Below are 12,500 nucleotides of genomic sequence, written 5' to 3' on the forward strand. Positions count from 1 at the left end.
ATTCCGTAGGAGATGTGAGTAAACCGCACTCACCCACTTGTAGATGCTGTAACTTCAGAAAAACTTTATTCTGCGGCCATCTGAATGTCGGGAGTTGGAAAATTGTAATATAAGAAGTAGGAAGGAAACAAAACAATTTATGTATATTCCCACTATTTATACTGTGTTTTTGTTTCCTTCTTACTTCTTAGATTTTCTTTTTCCAACTCCTATATGACATATGCTCATGTGTCGAATTATACCGTATTTTGCACATTAGCTGGAAAAAGTGCCCGAGGGCACGAAACTAGTTGTATGTCTTTCTTTCCTCCTCCACCTGTCCCCGACATTCAGATGGCCGCAGAACAACATTTTCTGAAGTTACAGCATTTGCAAGCGGGCGAGTGCAGTTTATTCACATCTCCTACGGATTTTAAGTGTACTTTATGTTACCAGCACCCCCCAAGCACCTGCATCTATATACCCGGTCTCCTGTGATGTGATTTTATACACTTAATTTATGGGATATTTTCTATACAGTACCACTTCCTCTACTTTGTTATGTTTTATTAGGTATATTCTTGTACATAGGAGGCAGTATTATAGTAGTTATACTGCCTCTTATATACAAGAATATCACTACTATAATACTGCTCCTATATACAAGAATATAACTACTATAATACTGCTCCTATATACAAGAATATAACTACTATAATACTGCTCCTATATACAAGAATATAACTACTATAATATTGCTCCTATATACAAGAATATAACTACAATAATACTGCTCCTATATACAAGAATATAACTACTATAATACTGCCTCCTTTGTACAAGAATATAACTACTATAATACTGCCCCTATATACAAGAATATAACTACTATAATACTGCCCCTATATACAAGAATATAACTACTACTATAATACTGCCTCCTATATACAAGAATATAACTACTATAATATTGCTCCTATATACAAGAATATAACTACAAAAATACTGCTCCTATATACAAGAATATAACTACTATAATACTGCTCCTATATACAAGAATATAACTACTATAATACTGCTCCTATATACAGGAATATAACTACTATAATACTGCTCCTATATACAAGAATATAACTACTATAATACTGCTCCTATATACAAGAATATAACTACTATAATATTGCTCCTATATACAAGAATATAACTACAATAATACTGCTCCTATATACAAGAATATAACTACTATAATACTGCCTCCTTTGTACAAGAATATAACTACTATAATACTGCCCCTATATACAAGAATATAACTACTATAATACTGCCCCTATATACAAGAATATAACTACTACTATAATACTGCCTCCTATATACAAGAATATAACTACTATAATATTGCTCCTATATACAAGAATATAACTACAAAAATACTGCTCCTATATACAAGAATATAACTACTATAATACTGCCTCCTTTGTACAAGAATATAACTACTATAATACTGCTACTATGTACAAGAATATAACTACTACTATAATACTGCCTCCTATATACAAGAATATAACTACTACTATAATACTGCCTCCTATATACAAGAATATAACTACTATAATACTGCTCCTATATACAAGAATATAACTACTATAATACTGCTCCTATATACAAGAATATAACTACTATAATACTGCTCCTATATACAAGAATATAACTACTATAATACTGCTCCTATATACAAGAATATAACTACTATAATACTGCTCCTATATACAAGAATATAACTACTATAATACTGCTCCTATATACAAGAATATAACTACTATAATACTGCTCCTATATACAAGAATATAACTACTATAATACTGCTCCTATATACAAGAATATAACTACTATAATACTGCTCCTATATACAAGAATATAACTACTATAATACTGCTCCTATATACAAGAATATAACTACTATAATACTGCTCCTATATACAAGAATATAACTACTATAATACTACTCCTATATACAAGAATATAACTACTATAATAGTGCCTCCTATATACAAGACTATAACTACTATAATACTAGTTATATTAGTATTATAGTAGTTATATTCTTGTATATAGGGGGCAGTATTATAGTAGTTATATTCTTGTATATAGGAGCAGTATTATAGTAATTATATTCTTGTACATAGGGGACAGTATTATAGTAGTAATATTCTTGTATATAGGAGCAGTATTATAGTAGTTATATTCTTAAGAAAAATGAAGAGATGTCCAGCGCAGGTTCCAAGCAATGCGAAATTATTAATTCAGCAGTAACACAACATGATGACAGGTAGGTGACGCGTTTCAGCCACAATCTGCGGCTTTAGTCATTGCTTGGAACCTGCTCTGGACATCTCTTCATTTTTCTTATCGTTACACGAGTTGTGGTTCAGTCTCGTCTGGGACGCAGGAAGGGCGTACGAGTGAGCTGTGCCTGACACTTGGACTTAGTTATATTCTTGTACAGAGGAGGCAGTATTATAGTAGTTATATTCTTGTATATAGGAGCAGTATTATAGTAGTTATATTCTTGTATATAGGAGCAGTATTATAGTAGTTATATTCTTGTATATAGGAGCAGTATTATAGTAGTTATATTCTTGTATATAGGAGCAGTATTATAGTAGTTATATTCTTGTATATAGGAGCAGTATTATAGTAGTTATATTCTTGTATATAGGAGCAGTATTATAGTAGTTATATTCTTGTACAGAAGAGTAGTATTATAGTAATTATATTCTTGTACATAGAGAAGGCATTAGTACAGCAGTTATCTTTTACAGTTCTTACCATCTCGCAGGAAGGTGTCTGCAAAATACAAGCAGCGCACCACGCCAGAGAGGGAGTCGTCTGCAGAGCGAGGCTCGATCCTTCTCTGTACAGGTGCTATATCTAGGTCATGGGGACCCGGCTGTTCTGCCAAGTGTGCATTCGCTTCTTGAAGCTGAGAAAGCAAAGAGCAACAATAAAATAAAAAAAATTGACAAAAATAAAAAATAAAAAAAATAACTTGAAACAGGGTATGCCATTCTGGGACTGGGGAAAGCTGTGTTACAACCTCTATGGGGGCTAAAGTGGTTTCCAAAAAGGAGATATTTTGTACTCAACATGAAATATCTCTCGTAGCCTTCATTGCTGATGCTGATGGGTATATGCTCTTGCCACTAGGAGGCGCTCACACTACATAGAAAAAAAAAAAAAAAGTCTGCTCCCCCTGGCAGGATATACCCGCCCAAGTGAGGTAATCAGTTTTGTCACAAAGCAGTAGGCGGAGTCAACAAAGAAATGTTCGAAGGACCCTAGAAGGGAATCCTGGATAAAAAACCCATCTCACCAGAAAAAAATAAATATAGAAATCATCCGGACAGGACATGAAGATATGGGTGCGGTGTCCACATCTCTGCAGAAGCCGAAATTGGCCAAACTGGCAATAAGTCGGCTGCTGGAATACATCTCAGAAGTACATGGACCCTGAGGGAGAGGAAGGAAAAATAGGGCTAAACGAGGAGCGAAACCCCCTGGGAAGGAGCACCCCAAACCAGGGAGTGGCCGAAGTGTGAATTGGAGGATCCCAAGGCTCCTGGAGGTCACACCCTTATAGGGCGAGTAAACCCCACGTCCTCGAGATGCTCCAGGTGACTATTTCGGAACAATAAGTGTGGCACAGAGAGACCGCCCCATAAACAGAAGAGTCCGTGCAGGAGCCCTGCACCTACCCTAGACCGCAACCATCACTAAGGCCCTAAGACCCAGGAGGGCCGAACTATAGAAGAGGGTACACCACCACCGCCCAGGAGGTTGCCCTTGGACCCTGGCGATCCGAACGGGCCAGAGTACACTGAAGCAATATGCCGTCAGGACAGGAACGGAGAGGGGGACAAAGGGAACCCAGTGAGGACTCCCGGGTTTTGGGAACATGAAGGCTACCCAGAAGACTGATGCGACAGTGCCACGCAACTGACAACATCCAAATGAAGAATGTACATACCCCCTCCAGGGAGACCAAGGGAAGAGGAGAGCAACCGCAGGACCCATAGAACAGATGGTTGTTAGACTGCCGGAGCTGAGCCACACATTATTGCATAGACTCCTCCAGCATAGGAGGGTGCCCTGGCTGCATGAGCAGCAGTAGACAACCAAGAAAGATGGTAGTGCCAGGCTGCAAAAAGTGGGCAGTGAGCACGGAGGCATAGCCGACGAAACGCAGTGCTAATTGCTCTCACCAGAACAAGGACTCCACCCTGTGTAGGGGGGGGGGGGGGGAAAGAGATTATGCCATCTTGGCAGTAGAAAGCGCTCCGCAGGACAGCAAAAGCCTCCTATTGGAGGAGAAAAAAGGGCAGTCGAGGCATAAGTCAAGTACTGACCATGCCCAACCCCCAATCGCTGTACTCCCTGTGGAAGGGGGACTGCCAAGTAATGGAGGAGCAAGCAAACGCCACCCTGCAGTAATGGGTTAAAGCAGTGGCGAACCTAGCAACCTCAGGAATCCCTCGACAACAAACCAAGGTATGGAGGAGACATCCGAGTCCCTGACGGGATCAGAACCCTGGACATCGGCTGGGTAAGAGAAATACTTGACTACACAGCAAGTGAGGAATATACGTACCAACAACACCATGGGAGGTACACCCCATTGGGGCACAACCCAGGAACCTATGAAAAAGGGTCTGAAGCTGTGTCAACCGCTGACGTAGCACACATCCTGCAGTATGGAAAATAGGCCTAGCACGTAACGGCACGCCGAAGTTCTCAGCAGACCAACGTCACGCCCAAGAAGGGAACAAAGATGGCTGCTGTTCCTGCAAAGGACTATTGAAGATGCATGCAGTGCCGGAAACCAGGCAGACCCCGCTGGGAGAAGGTCCAATGAACCATAGAGTCACTCTTACGGGGCCCCAAAGGAGTGGGGCACCAGACATCCGCCAGGGAAGCGGCAGGTACAGGGTAGGAAAATCATGCAGACAGGCTGGCTAATTGGTATAGCCAGGCAAAACACTGGGTCACTGCGTTCAGGACCACACACCTAAAGTGGGTTACCAGCCTTCACCCACGAGAGTGGCAGGCATGTGGAGAGGGACCAGGTAGGGAACCCTGCAAATACAATGTGGAGCATTCTATGGGGCCCATGGACCACACGGGGTCACTTACACCACAACTCACCTTTGTAGTGAGACACCTGAACTTCCACCGTGGTGCCGGAAGTGCATGGTAGGACTCGACACAGTGGTAAACCATGCAGCAGACAGCCCAGCTGACAGGTACAGGATGCCTAAACCCGCAGGGTCACCCCATTGAGCCTTCCCAAAGGTTGAGTAGGAGTACACCAAGCTAAAAGGGAGCCTGGTGCTGTAGGAGATCATGCAGACCAAAGACTGGCTGACTAATCCAGTCTCTCGTACCCACGGGGACATCCTTACAGACACCTCACACCAGGAGAGAGGTACTGGAAACTCTTAAGGCGGACTACTTAGGCCTAGGGCCGGCCAAAAAAGGCTTATAAATATGATAGAGGAGGAACCTCAAAAGAGGCCCTGAGCTTCAGCCATGAATGCCAATACACCATCAGGGTCACCCCACCGGTTCCTTGCTCCAGTAGGGAGGGAAATACAGCCGCGGGTACCCAGATATGGCAATGACCTGATTGCATACGCTCCCACACAGAGGGAGAACCCTGTAGGAAAAAAAAAAAAAAAAAGAAGGATATGGCAGAAACATACCCAACCGGCATGTTTAAGAAAAAATCCTAGCGGCCCCCACACTGCGCTACGCTGCGCTAGCCCCCACACTGACTCATCCCGGTAGCGTGAGTGAAAGGACGCTCTAAATGGATGCGGTGGGATCATATGGCTCTTGGCTATACTCATCCTGATGGAGTCTTGGGCCAGCTTAACTCCACACTGCATCATGCCAGGCTGCAACAGCAGGGAAAGCAGGGGCAAGAGGTGACCCGAGGTACTACCCTGGTGCTGCCAAGAAGGGGTTGACTGCCCATACTTTTATGCACTGTGCCCCTTCACTGCAGAAGGGAGAACAGGTAGCTGCATGCTCCTGAACCCCCACCTGAAAACGGAAAATAAAATGAAAAAAAAAAAAACCCTAACTAAAACATCCCTAACTATAAAACAAGAAAAGGACCATGAGCTCCAGACCGGTGTCTTCCTCCTACTGACACTAGCTAAAACTGATTACCTCACTTCCAGTGGGCGGGTACATCCTGCCAGGGAGGAGCCGACTTTATTTTTTTTTTTTTTTTCTATGTAGTGTCAGCGCCTCCTAGTGTCAAGAGCATATACCCATCAGTATCTGTGTCCCCCAATGAAGAGCGATCAAGAAACGCAGATTCAGACAGATGGCACATACCCTGCTGTTGGGGCTCGCTGTGTTCAGCCTCTTCTTCCCAGACACTCTGCTCTTCCTTATTCTTCTGAATGACTGCCGGAGAGATTTCTTCAGAGATTTGACCCGGGACAGGGGCCCTTCCATGGCTAGGGAGTCATTGGGGTGTAAGGTGCACCTGCAGGGACAGAACAGACATTCTATGACATCCAGTTTGTACCCAGGCAGCAGACTGGAGCCCCACCCCCACCTCTCCCGAGACTGGTACAGTCCAAACAAGCAACGCTGGCAGGACACATTATACCGCAGCACCGCAAGCGCTAGCAAAACACTATCGGGTTTAAAGAGCTTCCACCATAAACCACTTAATGTATCACAATACAAGATGTCTGTGTCGCTCCCAGGACAAACACTGGCACAGAGACAGCGCAGTGCATTATTAATGAAGAGAAAAGGAGCGGAACAGGGAGAAACCGCAGCGAGAGATGGAGATAACCAGGTGACAGTAGGAACCTGCAGCTTAGAGACAGCAAAGTTCTACTTTACCAAAACTTTTGCAAAAGAGCACAAAATAAAAAATAAAACATTATATATAAAATTAGCAAGAGATAAAAATAAATTTTATATGTGTGTGTGTGTGTATATATATATATATATATATATATATATATATATATATATATATATATATATATTTTTTTTTTTTTTTTTTTTATTAATATATTGTACATATAAAAAAAAAAAAAATCCTTGCAAAGTGTTTATAATTTAAATACAATAATTATAATACAGTGTTTTCACCGAAAATAAGACAGTCTTCTATTTTTCTTCAAAAAGACACCATGGCTTATTTTTAGGGGATATATATAATTAGAGATGAGCGAATTTACAGTAAATTCGATTCGTCATGAACTTCTCGGCTCAGCAGTTGATACTTTTCCTGCATAAATTAGTTCAGCTTTCAGGTGTTCCCGTGGGCTGGAAAAGGTGGATACAGTCCTAGGAGACTCTTTCCTAGGACTGTATCCACCTTTTCCAGCCCCCCGGAGCACCTGAAAGCTGAACTAATTTACGCAGGATAAGTTATCAACTGCCGAGCCGAGAAGTTTGTGACGAATCGAATTTACTGTAAGTTCGCTCATCTCTAGAGGAAATGCTGTTCTTTTTGAATGTCTTTTTTGTCTTGTCCACAGTGCTCTCTGACACCTCTGTGTCAGGAACTGTCCAGAGCAGCACAGGTTTGCTATGGGGATTTTCTCCTGCTCTGGACAGTTCCTGATACGGACATCAGGTGTCAGCAGAGAGCACTGTATACAAGACAAAAAAAAAATAAATATAACAAAATTTACTCTGTAGCATACAGCTGCTAAAAAAAAAAAAAAAAAAAGTACAGGAAGGGTAAAGATTTTTTTTAATAGAAGTAATTTACAAATCTGTTTAACTTTCTGGCACCAGTAAAAAAAAAAAAAAAGTTTTCCACCGGAGCACCCCTTTAAACTTCCTCCCAGTGCTAAGCCACCGCAGGGACTTGGGAGCTGTCGCCGCACAGATGTCGCGTCCCCATGCTGAACAGCTGGGACACGCCGCACGGACATCCCTACAGTACAGTACCTGTCAAGATAGGGCAGATGAAGGGCTGGCTGTCTCCATTAGCGTCAATAAGCCACGCCTACCACTATGGCTTATATTGAGCGACTACATAGAACTCCTGGTATGGCTTACTTTATGGGTAAGTCTTATTTTAGGGGGAAAACACTAAAATATATATATATGTGTGTGTATTTTTTATTTATTTATATGTATTCTTTGTCCACTGCCCCTCCGGGTCAATGGACATGCTTTGCGCCATTCTCCCTCTATATGAAGAGCAAAAGGGAGCGCCGTGTTCGGCCATTTTTTTTGCCAGTCCCTTAGCAAGTGACTTGTGGTGGTCAAACATTCATGCTGCAGTTCCACTTACAGGACCTTCACCTCTAAGCTGTCACGATCGGTGATAAGTTTTAACCTTGGGATAACCCCTTAAAGTGACAGAACTTTGCTCTGCAGATCTCATTGATTCCCAGGGGAATAATTAACTGCATGTCCGAGTCTGAATAAGTAAGGTGACTGGCCTACCCCCCACCCCGTGCAAGCATTATGTCTTTTCCAAATTCAGATACAGTTAAAGGGGTATTGCAGGCAAAAAAAAATTTTTTATATATCAACTGGCTCCGGAAAGTTAAACAGATTTGTAAATTACTTCTATTAAAAAAATCTTAATCCTTCCAATAGTTATTAGCTTCTGAAGTTGAGTTGTTGTTTTCCGTCTAACTGCTCTCTGATGACTCACGTCCCGGGAGCTGTGCAGTTCCTATGGGGAAATTTTCCCCATCATGCACAGCTCCCGGGACGTGACATCATCATAGAGCAGTTAGACAGAAAACTTCAGAAGCTAATAACTATTGGAAGGATTAAGATTTTTTAATAGAAGTAATTTACAAATATGTTTAACTTTCCAGAGCCAGTTGATATACATATATATAAAAAAAAGGTTTTTGCCTGGAATACCCCTTTAACCTCTTCAGGACATAGGGCGTATGGATACGCCCTGCATCCCGAGTCCTTAAGGACCGAGGGAATTCCGGCCCCCACCGCTAGCCGGTTGGGGACCGGAGCCGGATGCCTGCTGAAATCGTTCAGCAGGCATCCCGGCATATCGCCCAGGGGGGTCATTATGCCCCCCCATGTCGGCGATCGCCGCAGATCGCTGGACAATTCAGTCCAGCGATCTGCGGCGATTCCGGGTCAATCGGGTCTCCAGTGACCCGATGACCCGGAATTACTGGCTGTTCGGGGCCGTCTCTGACGGCCACGAACAGCCAGAGCCTGCAGGGGTGAGGTGGCACTGGTGCCACCTCACGATCGCCCTGATTCGTCGGCCGGATTACCGGCCGACCAATCAGGGCGCCTGCTGCGGGTGTCACTCCCGCACCCGCTCCGCCCCTCTTCTGGAGGACGTGAGCGGGTGCGGGACGTGCACCCCGGGTGCTGGGGACCCCGATCCCCGGCGCCCCTGTTGGGATCGGGGCCCCAGGAGCAGCTGCGGCGGCGGGACTGACCTGCAGCGTCTGGATCGTTGGAGGTGAGTGACAGCCTCCTGCTGTTGCTTAGCAACAGCTCCCAGCATGCAAAAAGGGCATGCTGGGAGCTGTAGTTCTGCAACAGCAGGAGGCAGACCACCACAACTCCCAGCATTCCCTTATGGGCATGCTGGGACTTATGGTTTTGCAACAGCTGGAGGCACATTCTTTCTATGGAAAAGTGTACCTTCAGCTGTTGTATAACTACAACTCCCAGCTTGCACAAACAGCTAAAGTGCATGCTGGGAGTTGTAGTGGTGCATCTGCTGGTTGCATAACTACAACTCCCAGCATGCCCGTTGGCTGTCGGTGACTGCTGAGAGTTGTAGTTTTGCAACAGCTGAAGGCACACTGGTTGTGAAACACTGAGTTAGGTCACAAACTCAGTGATACATAACCAGTGTGCCTACAGTTGTTGCAAAACTGCAACTCTCAGCAGTCACCGACAGCCAACGGGCATGCTGGGAGTTGTAGTTATGCAACAGCTGGATGTCCCCCCCAATGTGAACGTACAGGGTACACTCACATGGGCGGAGGATTACAGTAAGTATCTGGCTGCAAGTTTGAGCTCCCGCAAACTTTCTGCTGCAGCTCAAATTGCCAGCGAGAAACTACTGTGAACCCCCGCCCGTGCGACTGTACCCTAAAAACACTACACTACACTACCACAAAAAATTTAATAAAAAGTAAAAAAACACTACGTATACACATACCCCTATACAGCCCCCCTCCCCTCCCCAATAAAAATGAAAGCGTCTGGTACGCCACTGTTTCCTGAACGGAGCCTCCAGCTGTTGCAAAACAACTCCCAGTATTGTCGGACAGCCGTTGACTGTCCAGGCATGCTGGGAGTTTTGCAACAGCTGGAGGCACCCTGTTTGGGAATCACTGGCGTAGAATACCCCTATGTCCACCCCTATGCAATCCCTAATTTAGGCCTCAAATGCGCATGGCGCTCTCACTTTGGAGCCCTGTCGTATTTCAAGGCAACAGTTTAGGGCCACATATGGGGTATCGCCGTACTCGGGAGAAATTGTGTTACAAATTTTGGGGGGTATTTTCTGCTTTTACCCTTTTTAAAAATGTAAAATTTTTGGGAAAACAAGCATTTTAGGTAAAAAAAAAATTTTTTTTTTTTACATATGCAAAAGTCGTGAAACACCTGTGGGGTATAAAGGTTCACTTAACCCCTTGTTACGTTCCCCGAGGGGTCTAGTTTCCAAAATGGTATGCCATGTGGGGGGTTTTTTGCTGTCCTGGCACCATAGGGGTTTCCTAAATGCGGCATGCCCCCAGAGAAAAATTTGCGTTCAAAAAGCCAAATGTGACTCCTTCTCTTCCGAGACCTGTAGTGCGCCAGCAGAGCACTTTTCACCCCCATATGGGGTGTTTTCTGAATCAGGAGAAATTGGGCTTCAAATTTTTAGGGGTATTTTCTGCTATTACCCTTTTTAAAAATAAAATTTTGGGGGGAAAACAAGCATTTTAGGTTAAATTTTTATTTTTTTTTACATTTGCAAAAGTCGTGAAACACCTGTGGGGTATTAAGGTTCACTTTATCCCATGTTACATTCCCCGAGGGGTCTAGTTTCCAAAATGGTATGCCATGTGGTTTTTTTTGCTGTTCTGGCACCATAAGGGCTTCCTAAAGGTAACATGCCCCCCAAAAACCATTTCAGAAAAACGTACTCTCCAAAATCCCCTTGTCACTCCTTCCCTTCTGAGCCCTCTACTGCGCCCACCGAACACTTTACATAGACATATGAGGTATGTGCTTACTCGAGAGAAATTGAGCTACAAATACAAATAAAAATTTTCTCCTTTTACCCCTTGTAAAAATTCAAAAATTGGGTCTACAAGAACATGTGAGTGTAAAAAATGAAGATTGTGAATTTTCTCCTTCACTTTGCTGCTATTCGTGTGAAACACCTAAAGGGTTAAAACGCTGACTGAATGTCATTTTGAATACTTTGGGGGGTGTAGTTTTTATAATGGGGTCATTTATGGGGTATTTCTAATATGAAGACCCTTCAAATCCACTTCAAACCTGAACTGGTCCCTGAAAAATACTGAGTTTGAAAATTTTGTGAAAAATCGGAAAATTGCTGCTGAACTTTGAAGCCCTCTGGTGTCTTCCAAAAGTAAAAACACGTCAATTTTATGATGCCAAACATAAAGTAGACATATTGTATATGTGAACCAAAAAAAAAAATGTATTCGTAATATCCATTTTCCTTACAAGCAGAGAGCTTCAAAGTTAGAAAAATGCAAAATTTTCAAATTTTTCATCAAATTTACGGATTTTTCACCAAGAAAGGATGCAAGTATCGACAAAAATTTACCACTATGTTAAAGTAGAATATGTCACGAAAAAACTATCTCGGAATCAGAATGATAACTAAAGCATTCCAGAGTTATTAATGTTTAAAGTGACAGTGGTCAGATGTGCAAAAAACGCTCGGTCCTTAAGGCCAAACTGGGCTCCGTCCTGAAGGGGTTAAAGCAGTGTTTGTCAACCAGGGTGTCTGCAGCTGTTGCAAAACTACAACTCCCAGCATGCCCGGACAGCCAACGGCTGTCCGGGCAGGCTGGGAGTTGTAGTTTTGCAACAGCTGCAGACACCCTGGTTGAGAAACACTGAGCTAAGCAATGGCTAAAAAGGATTCAAGAACGTGAGATTTGTAAGATTTTAAAAAGGAAATTAAATAAAAAATAAATAAAAAGTGAGGCCATAAAGAAAGCACATTAGATCCTATAAGACAATGCCCGGCTTACCTGGCCAGCACGGGACTTCGTCGGTGATAGTCAAAGAGCCAAAGCCATGGCTCGTGCCGAACGCCACCAGATTCCACTCCGAGTGTAAGCAGACAGCGGTGACCGCGGCCGGTGGCGTGCACTGCACCAGTATGGAGGTCTGGAAGCCAGGCGGGAAAATCAAGGAGCCATTTCTAGGGGTCAGCCTATCGTGCCCTTTCCACGTGAAGCCCTCTCGGTCCTGTAGGAGGTCAACAGTGGCCACGCTAACCA

General features: G+C 43.4%; 1 protein-coding gene across 1 annotated transcript in view; it reads right to left on the reverse strand.

Annotated features, from left to right (window-relative positions):
- Nucleotides 1-12,500, reverse strand: part of LLGL1 (LLGL scribble cell polarity complex component 1) — a 65,678-nt gene that overhangs the window by 7,798 nt on the left and 45,380 nt on the right. Inside the window, 4 exon segments of the mRNA XM_056535540.1 lie at nt 2,806-2,959; nt 6,379-6,532; nt 12,249-12,285; nt 12,288-12,500. The exon segment at nt 12,288-12,500 is cut by the window's right edge and continues 40 nt beyond it. Coding sequence (XP_056391515.1) covers nt 2,806-2,959; nt 6,379-6,532; nt 12,249-12,285; nt 12,288-12,500 — 558 coding nt within the window.

This window comes from Hyla sarda, chromosome 8 (genome assembly GCF_029499605.1).
Source record: "Hyla sarda isolate aHylSar1 chromosome 8, aHylSar1.hap1, whole genome shotgun sequence".
Taxonomy (NCBI): Eukaryota; Metazoa; Chordata; class Amphibia; order Anura; family Hylidae; genus Hyla; species Hyla sarda.